Source organism: Triturus cristatus, chromosome 12 (genome assembly GCF_964204655.1).
Source record: "Triturus cristatus chromosome 12, aTriCri1.1, whole genome shotgun sequence".
Classification (NCBI taxonomy): domain Eukaryota; kingdom Metazoa; phylum Chordata; class Amphibia; order Caudata; family Salamandridae; genus Triturus; species Triturus cristatus.
The window spans coordinates 125,483,752-125,507,436 of NC_140595.1; the positions used below are offsets into that span (position 1 = coordinate 125,483,752).

Genomic DNA, 23,685 nt, shown 5'->3' on the forward strand with positions numbered 1-23,685 from the left:
GCCACTATAACATTAAAAAATTATAACTATATAAAAAACTCTAACCATCACACTAGATATCATTATCTAAATAACTCTACAAAAACATTTATCAGAATCTCAATATCTCTATGACAATGCTTATTAATGATTCACTGATTTTTGTTTTATATTTCTGCCAATATTTGCGACAACGTCAGTAGTCGTGACGTCCCTGCGATGGTACACAGGCGGTGCGCTGGCGATCACGTCAGCGTCGCGAATATCGAGCACGATTACAAAAATACATTTTGGACACATAACCTGTGTTACTATACACCCATTTCTCTAACATGGGGTCAGAGTATCTCCACCTGACTCCTTTTGTTAGCTTTCACACACATTTTCAGCCCAGAGAACCCTTACCGGACGATAAAATGGTAGGCACAACTTTCTGTTCAGGTTGCGTCCAGCCAATCAGAACATTCCCGTTGGTGCATGCATTCGCGATTTATTGCAAAATATCTGCAGCCACAGATATATCTATACATTTCTGCTTACATTTCCCCAAAACTACCAGATGGATTTGCACCAAATAAGAAAAAGTACAATCTGCGTAACAGCATCTACTTTTCTGTCGAGTTTGGTGTAATTCCAAACAGCGGTTCGGGCTGTAGGTTCGACAATGCGTTCCTATGGGAATTAACATGAAAAACACACCCTTTTTTCGTGCCCCTATTTCTCAGTCTCCACTGCTCAGATCAACCCCAAACTTTCCATGATACACAGAACATACTTTGACACATTTTTGGGAAAATTTCATTGAGATTGGTCAAACGACGCCAACGTTATAGGTAAGTAAAAAATGGTTTTCCTATTTAAACTAGGTCCTAACTATAACTACCTACTGGGAACTGCCAGTAGGTTATACATACATATATATATATATATATATATATATATACACTAGGTGTCCTTTGCATTTTCGCGTGGTATTTAACTTTACAGTATATTGCCCCATGATATCAAGTGTTCCTGTTATGTGTTATATCGATAGAAATGCTGTCTCCTCTATATTGTTGTACATTTTATATCGTATCAGCAGCATGTTGGCATTTTTTATTTGATGTCATGTTGGGATACACTTTCTGAAGGTGTCAGCGCCATGCCAGGAGAGTATATTTGCACAGTATTGTGTTTTAAACTTTTATTGCCCAACCCATAGGCAGGATATTTTGGCTTTCCGTGTGCCCTTTAAATGACTTGAAAGTAGTATTTTTGCTGGAGTGTGAACTAATTATGCATTATGCATTTAGACGCATCTCTGCACTTTGCTTTAATATGTGATTTGCGATATTGAATTTTATCAGCCACAGTATTGTTTTACAGGTGTTTAAAGAATTCTTACCTTGTGCATATCGGAACCATCTTTCTTCTATGTTTATTCAGGTGTAACATGCCTTCTTTGGGGGAGTGGCTATATAATCTCACAGTTTCATGGTGCTTATCAGATTGAGAAAGGCTGCGCCAGCAGCCGAAACGTTTCTCTTCAGTTACGGGGTCTAGGGAGACCCGAGATAATAAAGGGAGCCCTATACCTTCAAACTTCGTGTGCGTGCCTTCTTCCCTTGTGGAGCTGGATGGATAGTATATATATATATATATATATATATATATATATATATATATATATATATATATATATAAATAATTAAAGTTAATATTTATATATATACATATGTATATATCCATATATATACATTTTCACAGATAAAACCATAGGTTTCAGGGGTGTTATAGTTAGCTGGACATTTTACTTGTAAAAAACCATAGAAATTCCTTCGTGATAGTTAGTTCTGCTAACTATAACTCGCGCGCCCGCAATACACTGCTGATGATGTCACATATTACATCATTCATGACATGGTCAGTGACATATATTTTTCTGAAAATTGCAAAAAAAAATGACAACTGAAATATTATTTAATTTTTTTGTTTTATTTTTTTATTTTAATATATTTATATTATTTTCTTTAAAAAAAATAAATGTTCCATTTTTTTTCGGAGTCGCGCACCCAAAGCGTACACATCACAGTGGGTGCGCGGATTCTAGCCGCCATTTTAGAAACGTCGTGAAATGTGTGAAAGTTTGGTTGAATATATGTATACAGCATGATTGACTGAAAGAATGCATTAGTAGTGTATGGTGAATTTATAGGTGAAGAATTATGAGGAAGTACTGCAGCGTGACACTGCAAGCTCTTTAGCTGCACTGCACTGTGGCACTTCCGAAGCACAGGGATGTGACATATGTACATGAATATGTTGCAACTCTGTGCTTCCCTCTGCTCTGCTGCACAAACTGCAGCCATGCGGTAACACAGGCACCCTTGACCATGGTGTAAGTAAGTCTGTGTCGTGTGGAGATTGTTTTTGTGCAGGAAGGGACACCTTCCTGCACAAAAACAAACAGTAAAGGCATTTTCCTCTTTCAATGTATGCCTTGGAATGCAGCATGCATTGAAAGAGGAAAAAATGAGGAGACATAAAAACAATTCTCCTCGTTGCGCCTTGCTACACCAACTTTAGGATGGCGCAGCATTCACACACATCTCCAGATTTACAATTTCTCATAAACCTGGAGATGTGTCTTGTTCTATGGGTGTTGCGTGGGGACACCCACAGCAACACCTATGGGATACCCCTTCAACGCAAAGATCTGTGTATGAAGGGATCGTATTTACGAGGAGCGGAAATCCACGCAGGGTGGCTTTTCCTCTCCTTGTAAATATGAAGGAGTGCCTGGCGCCATCACTACGTTGCAAAAAGTGACGTACTGGTGGCGCAGGGTGCTTGTAAATCTGCCCCATAAGTGCTTAGGTATTGGCAGACTGATACAATAAGAACATAGTGTTAGATGGGTGATTGAAGAATTGCATGAGACTGACAGGAGGTATCCTATGCTGCATGGGTACTACTTCAGTATTTAATGGAGTGGACCAATAGTATGTATCTGCTTAGAGATTTGTAGGGATTATGCACAGAATATTTTATGTGTAATTGTGTTGGTGCCTAGGTCATTTTATAAGAATACCACTAGTAACTGGAATGATGACAGTGCTGCAAACAGAGTGAACACTTAATTTATAAGTGCTTACGTATTGGTGGAGTGATAGGATAAGTAGATAGTGGTAGATAAGTGATTAAAGAAGTGCATGGGACTGACTGGACGATTCCTACACTGCATGAGTACTAACTGGGTATTTAGAAGAGCGTATCAATAGTTTGTAGCTGGTTAGAAGTGTGCATGCATAGTGTACAAAATATTGTACCTGCACTTGTGTTTTTGACTACGCCATTCCTTAAGTATACGACTAATAACTGGAGTAATTTCAGTGTTGCAAAGAAAGTGCGTGCTGAATTTATAAGTGCTTAGGTATTGGTGGAGTGATAGGATACGTAGATAGTGCTGGATGGGTGAATGGAGAAGTGCATGGGACAGACAGATGGATTCCTAGACTGCATAGGTACTAACTGGGTATTTAGAAGAGCGTATCAATAGTATGTAGCTGGTTAGAGGTCTGCATGCATAGTGTACAAAGTATTGTACCTGCAATTGTGTTAGTGGCTAGACCATTCCTTAAGTATATGACTAATAACTGGAGTAATTTCAGTGCTGCAAAGAGAGTTCATGCTAAATTTATTAGTGCTTAGGGATTGGCAGAGTGATAGGATACGTAGATAGTGCTGGATGGTTTAATGGAGAAGTGCATGGGACAGACAGAAGGATTCCTAGACTGCATAGGTACTAACTGAGTATTTAAAACACCGTATCAAAGCTATGTAGCTGATTAGAGGTCTGCATGCATAGTGCACAGAATATTGTAGCTGTACTAGTATTGGTGTGTTTATGGTTTCGAGAATGGTAGTCTGTATTTTAGTGTGTGAGGAGGTGCATCAGATGATCACGTAGATGATGTCATCAGTGATGTCATTTGAGATGTCATCAGTGATGTCATCAGTTATGTCACTGACCATGTCATGAGTGATGTAATATGTTACGTAATCAGCAGTGCATTACTTTAATCCAAAAAGCTGGCCTGGTCACGATGTGAAAATTCAGGAATTGATACAGTAAAGAAAAGAAAACAAGTGTTAATATGCACACAATGTCATTTCAGCATATCTTACCCCGTGACCGCCATACCTGCATGTTTGTCAACGTGACTTATTCATAATAAACATACTTAGAATTGCAAACATCAAAATAAACAATGGACTACACATTACTTTAAAGTGAAAGGCTATCGGACATATTAATCTGGGCACGTTGCGTATAATAATGGTTGTTACACGAAAGAAAAGGAAAAAAAGATTAGAGTTCTATTCCATTCACAGCTCATTTGAGATGTCATGAGTAATGTCATGAGTGATGTAACTGACCATGCCATGAATGATGTAATGTCTGAGGTCATGAGCAGTACATTGCGGGGCGTAAATTATAGTTAGCTCAGGTAACTAGAACTGCTGAATTTTACTGGTTGTGTATGAGTGAAATCTGAGTCTAACTATACCGTCCCTGTAATCTTTGTTTTTTTCAGCAAATTTCTAGGTTTTTTTAACGTTAAGTAAGATGCATATCACAATGGATGGTGGGGGGTTGGAAGCAGGGCCTGGCATTGTGCTGCCCCACCTAAGCTTGCTGCTCCTGCCTTCCCTCCTCCTAGCCATCCATTGTCCAAGTCCATGTCCCTGTTCCCTTATTACAGCCCTGTGTGGCCGTTGTTCTGCCACTGGCCTTCCCGCCTTCTCTGAACAGATAGCTTGCTGCCCCATCCACCTCCTCCCTATCCTCTGTTGTCTGAATCCATGGACTAGCCTCCTCCCTCCTGCCATTAATGGTCTGATGTGCTGCCACTGCCCTCCATTTAGCATGATGTACCAGTCCACTCCTCCTGCCCTCCATTGCCCAATTCAATGCCCCATCATTGACCTCCTGCTTAGCCTCTGTGCTTAGCTTAATGCCCCTATTCTCCTTCACCTTGCCCTCCAATGTCTTTGTGCATGCCCCTGCTCCATCCTTTTTTAACCACCATGTTCCATGGACCTGCCACTCATATCTTCTCTGAGTATTCTGTTGAGCTGCCACTCCCCTCCCACCTGCCTAGCATTGTCAGATGACTGTAACCTGTCCCTGGCACCTCCACCCTGCCTGTCCACATTCAATGCCCCTATCCCCTTCCTCCTGTCCTCCATGGTCCATTTTACTGCCACACCCTTCTGCCCTCCCTGGTCTGTTGTGCTGCAACTGCTCCTCCTGCCTGCCCCGCGTGGTCTGTTGTGAGGCCCCTTCCCCTGAACTCTCTTGTCTGTGCCCAGGTCCTGACCCTCCCTTCTATCCTCCATGGTCCTTTGTGCATGCCCCTGCACCCTCCTTCTTGCCCATCATAGCCATTGTGCTGCCACTCACCCTCCCACTTGCCATGCATGGTCTTCTGTGCTGCCACGCCCACTCCCACCTTCCCTGTGTGGTCAGCTAGTTGCCCCTGAACCCCACCCACCTTCCCTCCATGGTCTGTGTGTGTACCATCATAGTCTCGCTGTTGCTCTCCATGGTGTGTCTTGCTTCTAGCGCCCATCCTGCCTGACCTCCATGGTCATCTTGCTGCTCCTGCCCTGCCCCCAGCCCTCTGTTTCCATGTGCAGACCCCTATTCCCTCCCTCCTGGCTTGTCTGTGCCATTGTAATGCCTCTAATCCGTCCCTCTTGCCCTTTATGATCTGTTATGCTGCAGCTTTCTCTCCTGTCTGTCCATTATGGTCAGCTAGCTACCATTGCCTCTTTCCCCTCTGTTCTCTGTTGTCCATGTGCATGGTCCTGTACCCTCCCTATTGCTTTCTATGGATTTTTGTGCTGCACTCCTGTCCCACATGCCGTGTGTGGTGTATTGTGCTGCTGCAAACCCTGATGCCTGCCCTGTAGGGTCAGTTTGGTGCACCTCTCCATGTCCCTCCTGTCCTCTGTTATCCGAGTCCATGTCCCTACCCCAATTCCTCCTGCCTTCCATGATCCAATGTACCATACTTGCGAACATTTTGAACATGGTAAGAGCGAGATTTTGAAAAAAAACTGGGGTATTGATTTTCCCCTTTGAGTTACATTGAAAAAGAGGAGATTGTAGACAGGAGACAGATCAAATAAAGCTCATTTGAGCTTAAAGACATTGGACGTTTTCTGGCTGAATCGAGTCTGTTAGCATGTATGGTTGTACTACCACTGCCTCTTCCTTCTGCCCACAATGGTCTATTATATTGCCACAGCCTCTCTTGCCAGTCCTGTATTATTGGTTTGTTGCCCCTGCCCCCCTTTCCACTGTCCTCCATAGTCTGTTGTGTTGCCACTGCCCTTCCTGCCAGCCCAGTGTGGTCAAATTGTTGCCTCTGCACCCTCCTACCTGCCTTCAATTTTCAGAGTCCGTGCCCCTGGCCTCTGCCTCTCAACAGTATCCTAATGAACAACTAGATTGCTAACATTCTATATTTATTACAAAAGTGTGGAACCCCTGACGTCATCTTGATGTAATCAAAACTGTAATACCTAGAGCATTTCCTTTAGAAATTACATATATGAGAGGGTCTTATTTTCATCAAAATTATAGTTAGTGCTCTAAAAAACTAAAATGAGGACATATTTTCTGAGTTTTCAAATAGCGACAAAGCACTTTTAAATTATTTGTTATCTTTATGTTTTTTTTATCCAGTTGACCACTTGATTAAATATTGCATTTAGGGGAGAGGATGTGGTGTTTCTTCCAGAGCTGCAGACTTAGCAACTGGGGAACCAGGTTGGAGTTTCTGCTCCAGCTCGACATTCTGTAATTCTGGTCAAATCACTTAATCTCCCCATGTCTACAATCAAAATGAATTTGTTCTTGTGTGATGTAACCAATGCTCATGTAAAGCACTCCAATACCTGACAAGTCTGCACTATATAAAACTGCAAAAACATAAAGAATAAAAAGTGTTTTGCACACTTCTGTCATTGTGCTACATGTGGGCTACATCTGGGTGATATTTGTGCTACATTTGGGCTCTTTTGTCTCTGGTGGTCATCTTGGGAGATTTATTTGGTATGAAGTTTCCTAATTTCCTCATTTACTGCTGTCTCCTCAGTAGGAAATGCTTTCAGTTTTTTACTTTGATTCCATCAAGAAGGTATTCAGACATGTCACACATTTGCCATAAATTCTGAATGTTAGCACTCTAGTTGCTCATTATATCACTGTAGTAAAGCTACTGCTCACCACGGAAGTGTGCTGCTGGTATTAAAAGTGCATGTTTCAGTCTGCATGTCAGAATTTTTTAATGAAATAGAAGAGGATTTGAGAAGTCACTCAAAATGTGCCCTCATTTTTCTTTCTTCAGCACTAATCATAATTTCTATGGCAAAATGAACACCCTCATTGTGTTCCTTTTTAAATTAAATGTTTTAAGTGTTATCAGTTTATTCCAATCAAGATGGCTTCATGTGTGCCATACTTTTGTCATAAGTAAGACAGTAAGCGCTCTAGTTGTTCTTAAGAACACTCTGGGACATTCTGTCATTGGGCTATATTTGGGCTACATCTGGGTGATATTTGTGCTACATTTGGGCTCTTTTGTCTCTGGTGGCAATCTTGGGAGACTTATTTGTTATGAAGTTTCCTAATTTCCTCATTTACTGCAGTCTCCTCAGTAGGAAATAATTTCAGTTTTTTACTTTGGTTCCATCAAGAAGGCATTCAGATGTGTCACACATTTACCATAAATTCTGAATGTTAGCACTCTAGTTGCTCATTAGATCACTGTAGTAAAGCTACTGCTCACCAGGGAAATCTGCTGCTGATATTCAAAGTGCATGATTCAGTCTGCATGTCAGAATTTTTTAATGAAATAGAAGAGGATTTGAGAAGTCAAAATGTGCCCTAATTTTACTTTCTGCAGCACTAATCATATTTTCTATGGCAAAATGAACCCCTCATTTTGTTCCTTTGCAAATTAAATGTTTTAAGTGTTACCACTTTATTCCAATCAAGATGGCTTCAGGTGTGCCATACTTTTGTCATAAGTACGACTGTTAGCGCTCTAGTTATTCTTTAGAACACTCTGGGACATTTTGTCATTGGGCTATACTTGGGCTACATCTGGGTGATATTTTTGCTACATTTGGGCTCTTTTGTCTCTGGTGGCCATCTTGGGAGACTTATTTGCTATTAAGTTTCCTAATTTCCTCATTTACTACAGTCTCCAGAGTAGGAAATACTTTCAGTTTTTTACTTTGATTCCATCAAGAAGGCATTCAGATGTTTCACACATTTGCCATAAATTCAGAATGTTAGCACTCTAGTTGCTCATTAGATCACTGTAGTAAAGCTACTGCTCACCAGGGAAGTCTGCTGCTGGTATTGAAAGTTCATGTTTCAGTCTGCTTGTCAGAATTTTTTAATAAAATAGAAGAGGATTTGAGAAGTCACTCAAAATGTGCCCTCATTTTTCTTTCTGCAGCACTAATCATACTTTCTATGGGAAAATGAACCCCCTCATTTTGTTCCTTTTTAAATTAAATGTTTTAAGAGTTACCACTTTATTCCAAACAAGATGGCTTCAGGTGTGTAATACGTTTTTCATAATTAGGACTGTTAGCGCTCTAGTTGTTCTTTAGAACACTCTGGGAAGCTGCAGTAGAACACCAAGGAATCAACTGACAGTCTCTGCCCTTGTTGGATGTACATGTTTTACTGAGAATGTCAGTCTTCATTCTCAAATGACTGAGAAAGATAATGTGAATTTACAGAAAACATGCTCTCAGTTTAGCTTATAGATCACCTTCCAAACCTCTGTGGGAAAAGCATGAGAAAATAGTTCTCTCAAACATGATTCATGATATCCCAGCAGAAGACTTTTTCACATGGTAAAATCACCTTAGAACACACCACAATTCCTAAAATGAGTATGGTACCATCAACAAATGATTTATAATGTAACTACAGTCTTAAAACCTTCTATTAACCGCAATGCTTTTTAATGAGGTGCTATCATGTATATTGGTCCCAAGATGGCTGCCAACACTTCTTGGATGAAGTGCTGACAGCCAATCAGATCTCACGATGAGATGTGTGGTTAGGCGCCGCCCAGATATATATGTGATTTTACTTTTGATTTTCTCAGGAACTACTGAACGGATTTACACCATTTAACCAAAAGGCATGACTCTGAACCAAGGGCTACATTTTTGCCAAATTTGGTGTAATTCCGTTCAGCAGTTCGGTCTGTAGCTGCGACTAAAGGTTCCTATGGAAAACTGCATGGGGAAAACACGTTTTGGGACCCCACCTTTTTTCTCGGCCCCTGCTTGACGAATCACCCTGATACTTTCAGGATAGGAGCAGACCGGAGCTGGCCGAAAGTTTTGAAAATTTCACGAAGATTCGTCAACCGGCGCCAAAGTTATTGGGAATAGAATGTTGCGGATTTCCTATGGAAAATAGGTCCTAACTATAACTACCTCCTGGCAACCGTCAGTAGGTAATGTATATATATGTATATATATATAGAGAGAGATATGTGTGTGTGTGTGTATATATATATATATATATATATATATATATATATAACACGTTAACCAAGTATCCTGAAACGGTTCCCGATAGAACCCAAAAAGCAGGTACGGACCACAGCGTGGAAGTTGAATTTTCTTTATTTGGTGTGCAGATTAAAGTGCATAGTGCAAAATAATTCGCAAGTGCTCAGCCTGACGCGTTTCGACTGCCCCACGGCAGTCTTGATCACATGACGCGCAGGACCAATCAGTGGCTATATATAAGGTGCCCAATCAGAGAATCGCTTACAAAATTGTCAATAAAGTTTTCAAATATGAATAGACATAGGACTTGGATTTAACAAAATATAAAAGCGTGGTTTCTCATAGGCAATTTTACATTTGTCAAACATTTCATAATAAAAATTGTATTACACAAAGATAGGTATAAAAATCTAAATAATGCAAAATAAGAACATAGTGTTCCTATACGCTTTTTTTCCATATTTGGAACATATCATTAAGCATTTGTCATACCATGTATTATTATATGTAGTGGGTTGTGAAAATCAGAATACTGACTAAGAACATAGTGTTCGTTAATAATAATTCACAACTTCAAGACATCACATAAATAAGGAAACCACCTATCTAGTGTCGTTGACCATATATTCCAGCATAGTGCAACTATATCGAAATATTGTAGCTTTGCAAAATTGCTGTTACATAGTTATAATTATAAAATATTGTTGATTACACAAGTCCATTGAAATATTTATCATGTTCTGCGGTATCGCTCAGAAAAGTGCAAAGTAGTGCAAATAAAGTGCTAATGTTAAAGTGCATCTTCATCGTAAACTTATATATACACAAATCAATGAGTATAAAATACATAGCAGCTTATGATAGACGTTACACAAGTTCTCCCATGTTTCAATTAGTTGAGAATGTGATGTTTATGCAGTTATACACGTCATCTTCTTCAAGATTCTTTCTCACAAGAAGCATCTGATGAGACAAGGAAATCAATTTTATGGATTACAATAAAATCCAGACCTTAAAAAGTTTGTATTACTCTTCTGACAGGTAATAACATATAGGTCTAAGTAAAACCAATAAATAACAGCCCCAAAATTACACAGTTGCACAAATTTTAATAAAATGATGTCTAAAATGAGCCAAATCCAGGAGCCCAAAAACCAACACCCAATCCCACATAAAACCAGATAAAATCTAGAGACCTAGATAAAAACCTGGCAAACGTAGGGATAAAAGCGCCAGTCTAAAAGCGAACCAGGACTTCACCCACCATCAACATCCCCATGAATATATAGTTGAATTAATTCATTATAAAAAGTTGTGCAAATCTTCATTGTTATTCAGCCCATTTGGCATTTTAGTATCTAATAACATGATAAATTCAGACTCCACTTGTCTTAGCCTTTTTTCCCAATTACCCCCTCTGATGTTCTTGGGTATCGCACTGATGACATAATAACTGAGGTCATTGAGGTTGTTGTTGTGCACCAATTTTAAATGTCGCGCTACAGGGTAAGTGGGATCGGAATTGACCACTGCTCTAAGGTGTTGTAAAATCCTGTTAAAAACTTGCAACTTAGTGCTGCCGACATATAATAACTGGCAGGTGCATTCTAAAATATAGATTGCATATTCTGTTCTGCAAGTGAAATGTCCTTTTATTTTAACTGGATTAGAACTAAAAGCTGTGACATATTCAGCATTTTTTTTCCCAAATTTGCACGCGCGACAAGAGTTGCACTTAAAAAAACCATGTCTAGCTGTTAACCATGTGTTTGAAATCAATACCTCAGGACTATTTTTTACTAGACCATCCCTCATTGAGGGGGCCCTTCTAAATGTCAGCAGAGGGAGTTCCGGCAGAATTTGTGACATCGTGATGTCTGTCCGAATTATGGGCCAATTTTTATATAAAATTCTACAAATCTGTCTCTCTTGTGTACTATAGTTTGTTATTAACCTGATGTTACTTATAGATTCCACAATAGTGGAATCTATATCATTAGTACTTTGCCTTAGTGAATCTTGGGCCTCATGATCAATGTGCTGCCGGGCAACTGGAATTGTGTTGTTCGCTTTTTCTCGAGCTGCATTCAGATCAGAAGTGACATAACCCCTATTTAGGAATCTTTCAAACGTTTCTTTTTGGCAAGTTATGAGATCGTCTTCATGACTACAGATTCGTTTAATTCTTAAAAATTCCCCAAAGGGGATACTGCGAATAAGGTGGCGAGGATGGGAACTTCTAGCATGTAATACTGAGTTCCCAGCTGTTACTTTTCTGTGCAATTTGGTATGTATTGTGCCCTCCCTAATGAAAATTTCAACGTCCAGGAACTGCACTTTAGTGTTGCTAATGTCTGAAGTGAATTTAAGATTCAATGTATTTTTGTTGATTTCTTCCACAAAGTTTTTGGCTGATTCGATGGTACCTTTCCAAATTAAACAAACATCATCTATAAATCTCCACCAGTGGAGGACATGTTGTTCAAACATAACCCTGTGGACGACCCTTAGAACATGCTCCTCCCACCAGCCCACGTGTAAACACGCGTAACTGGGGGAGAAGCATGCTCCCATCGCCACGCCGCGAAGCTGCTGGAAAACTTCCTTATTGAATAAAAAGTAGTTATTTGTCAAACAAGTGGTATATATATATATATATAAATATATGAACTTTAATTTTTCATAAATGAAGCTGAATTAGTTAGCAATACAATGTACATTTTTGGGACCATAAATAATATTTTGGAAGCAACTATTTTGGCCTTTTAAATTAAATGTGTGTAAAGACGCCATTGTGGTTCATATTTTGACAACCATATTTTGGTCAAATGAAATGTTTATGGTCTACATTTTTACAAACAGTCCATGTGCATCTGCTTTATTCTCTGTTCAGTTTCAGTTTGATGCACAGTAAAGAAAACAGGAACAATACAACTTATGACATACTGAATGTAGAATAACTTGTGCATATCTTATCAACATTGAAAACATACAATGTCTCAGGATGTAACAACAAAAACCTGTTAAAATCAAAACAATTTTTATGTTTCAGGAACCCGTGGGAGCCAGACTGTGGCAATTAGGGCACAAACAGAAAGCACACAGGTAAGATGAACCCAGTAAATTGGACTTCCACAAGGTTTCTTTTTAAAAACCCACACAAAGGAGTGGAAGTAAGTTTGGAACTCAGAAATAGAATGTTGCAATGGTAACCCTCAATAGCTCAATATTCACTCAGAAAGATATCTTATAACTAGTAATGTCAAAGCCAAAAGGGTTTGGTTTTTCTTTTACGCATTCACGTAGAAGCACACAATATAATAACACACGTGCACACAAACACATCTACAGATTACATTTTCATAGGATCCAACAGAAGTACCCGCATCCTAGTGCAAAGTTTAACAAGCATAAAGGTGTTAATGCACATATACAAGAGTCCTAGATAATGCTGTGCAGAAGGAGGCACATGGTGATGAAGCTCAGCCTGATTTGTGTTCGGAGGCATGGTGCAATTTACGACAGAACAGTTCAAAGTGATGTGCACAGGGGATGCACTAATGATGCCCCCAAGCTGAGCACTAGTTGATGTCTCTCTTAGAAACACAGGATGATGTTCCTCATGAGAGCACTGAGTCCTGTGATTCACGTGAGCACTGGGTGCTGTGCTTTGGGTGACCGCTGGGTGCCATGTTTCATTTGAGCACTGAGTCCTGTGCTTCATGCGAGCACTGAGGCCTGTCCTTCACGTGAGCACTGGGTGCTGTGCTTTGGGTGACCACTGGGTGCCATGCTTTATGTGAGCACTGGGTGCTGTGCTTCATGCGAGCACTGAGTCCTGTGCTTCATGCAAGCACTGAGTCCTGTGCTTCAAGTGAGCACTGAGTCCTGTGCCTCATGAGAGCGCTGAGTCCTGTGCTTCGTGTAAGCAGTGGGTGCTGTGCTTCACGTGAGCACTGGGTGCTGTGCTTTGGGTGAATGTTGGGTGCTGTGCTTCACGTGGGCACTGGGTGCTGTGCTTTGGGTGAATGTTGGGTGCTGTGCTTTACGTGAGCACTGGGTGCTGTGCTTTGGGCGAATGCTGGGTGCTGTGCATTGGGGTAGCGCTCGGTGCTGTGCTTCAGGGATGTAACAACTGAGGTGGAGTAGGAACCAATTATTTGTGGAGGCGCAGCCCACTCCTCCCCAATATTGTCTGTATTTTATTATCAAATGGAGTTGTAAAGTCCCTATGTCTGCATTAAGATCCACGGCACAATTTGCTAAGACACATGCAGTCCTTTTAGTCCTTTCTATTCTGTATCTCTATGGGTTTTTTCCATTATAATGCGAGACTGCAAATAGCAGAATGCAAAAGTAAAAGATTAAGGAGCATATATACAAGTGCATTGAGCCACAAGAAGTCACTTTTTCTGACGTTCCTGGGGTGCAATGCCCTGCTCCATATTTACAACGTGGCGTTAAGCCACATTGTATAGTTTACCACTGCTTTGTAAAATTTGTACTCTTTCACGCAGGTATCAGCATGAAAGGGGCATGCAATGGGTGTTGCTCTGGGTGTTGCTCCGCAACACCCAGTGCTTTTTGATGCTGCCCCAGATTTACAAGGATCTGTAAATTTAAGACAATGCCAAAGACTAACGCCATGCAAGAGCAGGCATTTGATTGGCGCAATGAGGAGAAATACTTTTATTTCTCCTTGATTTTGCATTTTATTTGTGTGATGCTTTCTGCAGCACCCATAGAAAGAGCAAATCGCCTTTAAAGATTGATTATGTGCAGGAAATTGTCCCTTCCTGCACATTAACAATCATCCCTGCGATGCAGGCACCCCGACCGGCGGTGGTGATCCGCCCGCCATAACTCCCCGCCCGACGGCCATTTACCCCCGCCACATTAGCATGGTGGGGGGTACCACGGCAGACGGAAAGACCGTCCACCACTCTTCCACCGGCAGGCAATCATCACGATTGCCTGCCGGACGGAAGAGCCCCACAATATGGTGGTGGTGCCTTGCAGGCACCGCCATCCATATTAGGATGGGTGCGTGGGGCATGCCTTTCCATGGCGTAGACTCCGCCATGGAAAGGCATGCGGTGAATGCCTTTGAGGGCCCGTTGCGGGCCCCCGGAGGGGGTGGGGGTGGATGCCTGCACTTGGGGGGTACCATTGGCATGCACAAGGTGGCAGGCACCACGCGGTGCCTGTCACATTGTGAATGTCAATGCATAATATGCATATTTTGCATTGCCGCAATGTAAAAGGTGTGGGATGCGACTGCCAGGGTGGCGGTCGCATCCTAATTTGCATAGCGGGACCACCGTACCCATGGCGGTCATTCCCATTTACCATTACGGTGGCGGCATCGTAATGGGGCCCTTAATCTACCTGATGCGTTTTTAGTGAGGGAGAATTATCTGCAGATAAAATACCATGTCAACCCATCGCCTCCAAAGTTGAACTCTTGAACAGAATCAAATTCCACCCTGTGCTTGTCTAAAGTGTGTCTCAGGTGCTTCTACAGTGTAATTCATATTCCTCTGTGAGTGTCGTAGATGATTTCAGGTGTCCCACAACCCAAACATCATTCACTATGGAGATCCCAATGAGGTCCCATTCACTAAACCTTTCCGGCTTTGCCACCTTGTGTAATAGCATACCTTGCGATAACAGGGTCTTTATAACAATCTTGTCTTTCCAGCCACTCGACTTTACACAAATAGGCTTCTTGCAGCAATGGACAGATGCATAAAATGCTGAAAACTGGACTTGCTTCTGGTTTGCAAGCTTTAAAGTGTTTTCTTCTTCATTATATCAATGTACCATATTCTAAACTAAATAATGGGTACCTTAAGTAACTATTTTTATTTACTTGGTGCCACCAAGGATTCATTATAGCCACTATTCACATTTCAATCCAGATTGTAAGGCTCCCAATAAAGAAGCATTGGTAAATGCACTCGCTCTCCTTCGTTATTATTAGGTACTGCACCGCATGACTCAGATGATTCACGTCAAGACTGGTTTCTAACAGGTCACCAATAAAAACATGGTAAAAGAGCTATACTCAAGCCTGGATCATGATGCGAATCTTCTGTTTTGTTAATGGAAGACGGTAACTCAGATGAATGCACCAAAAGGGATACTCCCCTTAGTGAGAGGCCAACAAATGTGACAATTGGTCCCCGGGACATTTAATGATTTGGGGACTGAACCGAGGGATTCAAACTTGCTTCAGGCTGTTTCCCAGTCGTAGGTCAAAGGTTCAAGTCTTTCAGTCACTAGAAATCTGGCCTCTCTCTAACCCGAGCCCTAGAGTCAACATTGCATAATGCTAATTTAGGAATCCCCAGATGAGGTGTTCTACCGCAGCTTGCTGCCTTGTTGAGCGAAATACAGGTCAATGAGGAGAGCAGGTCCTTCCACGCGTAGCAGAGGGAACAAGAAGGCCCTCCATGCTCGCTCAATGAAGGGCTTCTAGTCTGCCCGCTTAATCTCCAGTCTGGTTGAAGGTTCTCAATGGCAAATCAAAGCTACATGGAAATACTGGACCGGTTGCTCAACATCTTCCACTGATGCCACAGCAGTACTGATGACCAGCATCAGTGCTTAGTCCCATCTGTTTGTAATGTTCAATTTTTCATAAATAGGAGAGAGACGAACTGCAGAAGAATGAGAACCAAGGGACAGGGCTTTTTTTAAAGTTCTAAACAACACTAGCTTCTAATCCATAGATGTGTAAAGCAGAAACTCGTAGTGTACGTACTATACAAAGCTTGCCACAACTGAAGAGGACACAAACTAAAGCAAACTTGTGGTGTGGCAAGTCTCAAGGTGACCTCACATCCTGTGATGTTCTAAGGGCTCATTCTGAATAATAACCTCTCCGGAATGGAGCCCAAACTAGGGATGAGAGGAAGAAGGTGCCCAGTAGGGGAATGGCGATGAACGACAGCGATGTGGCATTTTTACCATCATAGAGAATAAAGTACCTGAACTGGTACTTAATAAGGATCTGAAAGGAGCTCTGGGGAACTATTGAGCCCACAGCACTCAGTGACAAGTAATATAGTCTTTACTGGGGAGTTATGGCCTCTCAGTTGGACTGGACGGAGAAGTATCTCTATTTAAATTGTTGAATATGGATCTGATCTCAAATCTTCCTCTTCACCGAATTTTGTGATCTAAGTCAAATCCTCTTATCTCTATGAACATCAGTTTCCTTGTTTGCCAAGACTGGGGGTGCTTACAAACTGGCTAACAACAGAATTAAAAAAATGTGTAACAACTGGTACTCTGCATTCATGTTTAAGATCAATTGCTCTTAATCTCTATCTTATTATAGTGTTCTTTCTCCAGTCTGGGAGGCACTGTGTTTTCCCTTTTAGCAATAGATTTATATGCTTAATATCACACATGACAAAAAAGTGTTTAATGACAGGTAAGTAAGTTAGCTGTAGTATTTGTTGAGGGTATACAGTACACGTTTTAGGGTAATCACTCATTAAGTGTAATGTCATATAAATGTACCTTTCTTGAATACATTAGCTCTTTGTTTATATAATAATAAAAATGATTGTGAATATTTTTTCCACAGGGGGACATTCTGTATGCAGACCTGGATTTTAATACTAAAAATCCCAAGAAAAACAGACATCAAGGAAGGTTCAATAGGAAGGAAAAAGAATAAAGATCGGCGAAGAGAAATCCAACAAATGTTTGATAGAAAGAGTGAGACCACTGCCTTCTTGGAAGCCCCTTCATATACCCTCCTCAGGCTCCCAAGTTTACTCTGTGCACTTCCAGTAACACCAAGTGTGTTCCTCGCTCATTTTGCTCCTGCTGAAAGCAGACACAACATATCAGTGGAACCGACATGAAATCAGGGATCACATGCCAAGTTAGACCTGGTCATTCCAAGTCCCTCATGCTTTCCCAGATTCCCTGCCAGGTGATCCAGGATGCCTGGTAATTGGAGGGAGATAAATCTGACCCCATTCCCCCTGTCTAGTTAGTAAGCATTTCATATTTGTGCTTCTCATAGCAAAATATACTAAGATAATCACTGATAGAAGGGCATCCTCCCTATAGAGGTCTAGAAAGAGCGATTGCTTCTGATTCTGTTTCATACGCTTCTGTTGGCGAATATTGTGCTCAGATTTTAAAAGGACCAATATGTAACTTTTTCCTCGAAGATGGTCTTACTCATTTGCTTAATCAAAGAAATATGCTTCATTTTTAATGTGTTCCTTTGAATTAAATTTAGAGGTTGATAAGTCGCTATAATCAGAATAAATTAATAAATTTACACATAAACATGAAGTAACGTCATGAATTTTGCTTAATTAGATCCTCACAGTTTGCACCTTGAATTTCTCATCAGATCTGTCTAATGTTTCACAGACCTGCATTCCATCTAGGCTGTTGGTAAAACGTTCTTTTTTAAAGCTAATTCTCATTTCCATCCTGCTAATACAGTGTTTGTTTAGTCCTTCGTCCAGAATTCCTGTCATGTCTTGGCTTCTCAGTCCATTGGTGTTGATCAGTCTCAAATGTTGCTGGTGGTCCTCCTGGACTGGCTGTCATTCTATGCTCTAAAGAGCCTCAGATTGCTGTTCTGATGAGGTGACTCCATGTAGCTAACAGTGTGATTTAGAAATGGGTTGTGTGGGATAATCCTCTCATTTCTGTAAAAGGTGCTAAAATGGTTGAGATTCCACAGAGGTAATTTCTTCCCCAGGTAATTTCCCTTTTGCAAGATGGCAGAGTGAGTTAACACATGTCACAGGTTTCTGCTGTGACCTGAAGGTCGTCATGGCACATCCTTCTAAGGTCTGGAAATTAGGTAGCATTACATTGGATGGTGAGAGTGGCTGTTATATACAGCGCTTACAAACAACAGACCTATAGTATGAAGAGCTATATAAGATGCAAGTTATTACCGGGGAGGAAATGCCACAAGCAGATTATCTTCTGAATTTGTAATTTCCTCCTCAAATCTCAGAATTTCACCAAATCACTTACATTTAAGGATTGCCCTAATTGTTGACCAAAGCTTCATTTTGGCCTACGAGCCAAATTAGATTTGACCAGGGTTCTATTTAACTAGCAAAATCCAAGCCAAATATCAAATAGTTGATCGATTCACAGCAATCTGGTATCTTCGAGGTAAAACGAGACTCATCCATGCGGCCAGCGCACTCCTGGTGTGTCAAGTGCTCCACGGCTTCAGCAGGGACACCTTGTGAGCTGTTTGTTACTTGGTAGAGGTTAAACACTGCTTTCACCTGCACGCATCTATCCAGGCTGGAGAGTGTGCAGACTGGCATGACTTATGGTAGATGGGCTGCGTGGGCACCTGTTTTTTTCATATTATACCACAAAGACCTCACAAGAAGCATATGAATTTGGGGCGAATCGCAGAGGCCAATGAAAATTGAGCTATAAGCAAAGATTTACTAAGCCACCTAAAACACGGAAGGGGCTGACCAAACCTATATGTGCAAAGACAGGTGTAAATTACAACATGTTTCATTCACTCATAATTCACATCATACTTGTTTAACTCACAAAAAATTTGCATAACTTACACCAGCTTGCCTTTGAAAACAGGTATAAGTAAACTGGATTTGTGAAAAAGTTAGTCTTAGTCCCCAGTTCTCAGCTGCACTAATATCAATGTGCAGATTACACGACTATGGTTAAGAAATGTGAAACATATATTATCCAAGGTTTTTCTTTCACTTTTCCACTTCAAAATATTTTCTCTAAAATCTTTCTTTCCCTACACTCTGCTGTGAAAACTGAGATTTTTGGTGCCTTTTCCCACACTTTCACTGGGGATACGAATGAATCACCATGCTTTCAGACTGATAGTTCACCTCATTTACACAGAATCCTACAATTTTTCTGATACACCCTAAGATGATATGCTATAGTAATTTAAAGACAAATCTACGCATGCATAGCATGCTCAGAATCCTATCTATCATGTTGTTATGTGTATTTGTAAACCGCACTATGACCCGCGGAAGTAAGCTGGCGCTGAGCAGGCGTGTGTACCTAGCCCTCCCTAGGGTAGGCTGTGGCGTAACGAAAGTTCAAGGGGCCCCCCTGCAATGGACACGGAGGGGCCCGCTCCGGATTTAATCCGGAGCCCTAAGGCCCGAGTACTGTGCTGAGGGGGCCCCCTGCAGCTCGGGGGCCCCCCGCACCTCGGGGGATGTGGTGGCCTGTATTACGCCCTTGAGGGTAGGTTCCTTAACTGAAAAGCCACGGATTTGGCTTTGTGATGAATTCAAGAGAGGAGGAGGCTCTGATGAGGAGTGGGAGGTCATTCCTCTCCTTAGGAACTGAGTAAGAGCACACCCGTCCACCTGATTTGGTTCTGTGTGTGTGAGGGATGTTTGCAAGTAGGAGTCTTGTGGAGCAGACGTGCCTGGGGGTGTTGGTGGAAAGAGATGCAACTGTTCAGGTGGGTGGCATCTAAGGGGCCGATTACGATGGCGGGTGGATTGCCCCCGCTGGGCTAGCGGTGGTCACCGCCGGCCAGGCGGGGGCGATCCGCCCGCCATCCTGACTGCAAAGACCCCCCACCATATTATGATGGCTGGGGGTCTGTGGCAGACGGAAAGACCGTCCACCACATTTCCACCGGTTGACTCGCCGACCGGCGGAAAACGGGTTTAATATGGTGGCGGTGTCTGGAAGACACTGCCATCTATATTACGATGCAGGCTGTGATCAGCCTTTCCATGGCTGCATTGCCGCCATGGAAAGGCTGGCGGTTCCTGCTGTTGGGGGGGTGGGGGGTGCAAATGGCGTTTGCATGTACATTGTGGCAGGTACCGAGCGGTGGCTGTCACATTGTGCATGTAAAAGCACAACATGTATGTTTTACATTGCGGTGGGCGATGGCGGGCGGTCCCTTTTGCGGCTGCGATGCCGGGCAGAATTTGTCCGCCCGCCATCGTAATCGGCCCCTTAGTTCTGTACCACCTTGAATGTGTACTTGAGGAGTTTGAAATGAGCACGTTTGTGTATCGAGGGCCAGTGGACATACCCAAAGACAAACTGATGTTGTAATTTAAATTAAAAGTTACAAATGTGTAGCATGCCGATGAATGTTATCCATCATCAGCCGAACTGATGACTCAGTGGACCAATGCAGTCACCACAGAGATCTGTGTTTGATCCCATGGCGACAAATCTGAATCTGGGAGGATCCATGCAGACCTTCATCCTCATGAGATTGGTAAATTGAGTACCGTTGAGATGGGCAATGATAAACCTCTATTCAGAGCAAAGATACCTGTTGGTAATGATGCATGTTTACAATTACATGTTATGTTATATAAGACTCTGCCAGCACATCCCAAATGAAGTGCAACATCCACTGCTGTTCCTCTCAAACCTCTAAACTGCTAAGACAACACAAACAAAGCTTGAAGTAGCATGTGTCTAATGGCAAAAATTACTAGTTGCTCCAATATTTGTCAAAATAATCTATTCATTATTCGAGAGTGGCATCAAAGTTTGTTTTTAAATATATGAATAAAAGGAATCATGATAACATGAATTTGTGTTTGTGTTATTGCTTTTCAGAACGGCATTTATCTGGTGTAGAACAGTAATTATTAAAATTTTGCTAAGTATTTCCTTTTATAAAGTAAAAAACCCTTCATTTGGTACTTTAGAATTCTACAGTTTATGTAGTCCAGTAATGACTTAGGGGGTTAATTTGAAAATTGGCTGTAATGGAGCCCATCCACTAACATTTATCTTCCTCACCTCATATAGAGATAGGGGATAGCGGTTTTTCCAGCAGCTGGGCCACCATCAGCTTTACCGTGGGATAACACTCACCATCGTTGGACCATCAGTGTTAATGAAATAGGACAACTTGCCAATATGCAAGGGGCCTTTCAACATAATTTCCACTGGCATTTTTCTTGTTTGGCACGGGGTCAGAGAAAGATATAGTAATGGCCTCTACATGGTGAGAAGAAACCCTGTCTGTCTGGGATCTTGGGTTTTAAATTTTCCAAAGACAACTCCCCCCCTGCACCTCTTTGGGGGACTATCTTTGAAAAACAAACAAACAAACAATAGCAAAGTCAATAGGTCTAGCCTTCAGAACTATAGACTTTGCCCAAATTTCTTTTAGCAATGCTGAGCTGTATGAGTAATTAGGAAACCCAAATAAAAAAGGGCTCTGATACAGCCATAACATTGTAAAGTACCTCAATCCGGTGCGAGCAGTGAAAGGGCGCTAAATAAAAAAGCAATCCGTGCTTGCTCCATGCTTTACAGAAGGGAGAAGTAAACAAAGAGAAAGAGAAAACAGACACGCTGACCAATCAGGAGCCAGCAAATAAGAGTGACAATGAAGCCAACAAATGGTAAACAATAAGCGGGCTGCAAGCCGTTTTTAGTAAACAAAATGGCTTGGAAGCGACAGTGTATGCGACAGTGTATGTGCTGTCTGTGGCCAGACCTAAAAAGTACAATCTGGTCGCCACTGTTGCATATTCTTTTTTTTCACAGATGTGGTGTAATGAATTTGCTTTTCACTAAAAGAACACATCCAACCCCTGCACTCCCTTTCTGGGAGGTAAATATACCACTGCACCTTTAAAAATACAATTTGAACGGCACTTCCTAAAGATGAGGAAAGAACACAACACTCCCTTTAGGCAAGGCAAGGCAAGGCAAGAAAAACTAATTCTGGTGCATTTAAAATAACACACACAAGTTTATTAATGCAACATTTTAAAAAGACAGGCCGAATATATCAATTATGGCAGACTCAAAGAAAACTGTTGATTAATGCAATGTTCAAAAAGGTAAGCCAAATATATCAGTAAATGCAGATTCTCAAATGTCAAATGAATAGTTAAATGTACAATTAAAATAGTATGCAATATATACAGATGGCAAAGAGTAGAAAATATACACAATAGAGAGAGAGAGAGGGAGAGAGATTGGTTAGGAACACCTCACCGACTGATTCTGCAACATCCTTGCCCGCTCTTTAGCTGGGGAAGCCCTTTCAACAGCCCAGGTAGGAGTGTCAGTCAAGACTCAAGTTCGATCACCTTCCCACAGCAATACGTCTATTCTGTGGTGAACTTCCACCTGACCTACGAAAGCTTCCATCTTAAATATCATTATTCAACGTAAGGCGAAGTTTGTAGAAAACCCTGCCCCTTTCTCATTGGAAAAAAATGAGCAGGCTGTACCAGTCTGCGTCAATGCCAAGACAGTGGCTGGTCAAGCCTCTGTATTTTGACTCTGACACAGAGTCTGCACATTCCACAGATAATATCCAGTTCACTCTGGTCAGTGAGGTGCGAAAAACAAGTGAGGAGCAGAAAGACCTTGAATTATGAATCGCAAGCACTGCTGTGTAGGCAGGAGCAAAGCAGAGTTAGACATGAGGCCATGTCAAAGCCAATTGTAAGAACTCATAATTCTGTGCACGCAGAAGCAAGGCAAAGTCAGAAAGCAAGATGACATGAGACCATGTCAAAGCCAATTGTCAAAGTCAGGAAACAAGGTGACATGAAGCCATGTCAAAGCCAATAGTAAGCACTTATAATATAAATGTACTGTTCTACTCCATGACAGCTCTCACTAAAAGACAGCAAGATTATAAGACAGAAGAGAAGCAGGAATGTGCAGGACCGTCCTACATTAAGGATAAGGTAAAATAACACACTAAAGTCAGTTAGAATGATGGTAGTCGGGGTCATTATAGGGTGCCAAAACACAAGAGTGCCTCTTTTATCACAGGTGGCTCCAGCAATGTTGGCAGGAGCAGCTTTGGCTGAAAAAAACCTCTTCACAGCAGGTAATTTTACATTTGAGGTATCAGCCTCCGTTGGGCTTGCTGGAGGAACATCTCTGCCACCACAGGCATTTAGCAGTCAGTCATCTGAGTTCTAAATGTGTGCCGATTGTGATAGCTTTATTTATCAAAGTGAATGTATGGGTCTATGTCAATACATATTTTGAACAGTTACAGCATACCTCTAACCATATATTCTAATAAATTGAAAAGATAAGGCAATTTAGGCTTGTTTCAGTTGTTTCTACAGGTAGTAA

At 41.5% G+C, this 23,685-nt stretch overlaps 1 protein-coding gene across 1 annotated transcript in view; it reads left to right on the forward strand.

The window, feature by feature from the left end:
* The window catches only part of LOC146772858 (uncharacterized), a 71,253-nt gene extending 53,358 nt beyond the window's left edge, over nt 1–17,895 (forward strand). The window contains exons 5-6 of the mRNA XM_085638173.1: nt 12,632–12,684; nt 17,177–17,895. Of these exons, the coding sequence (XP_085494299.1) occupies nt 12,632–12,684; nt 17,177–17,269 (146 nt within the window). The 3' untranslated portion in view covers nt 17,270–17,895. The remainder of the gene's footprint in view (nt 1–12,631; nt 12,685–17,176) is intronic.
* The last annotated feature ends 5,790 nt before the right edge of the window (nt 17,896–23,685 follow it).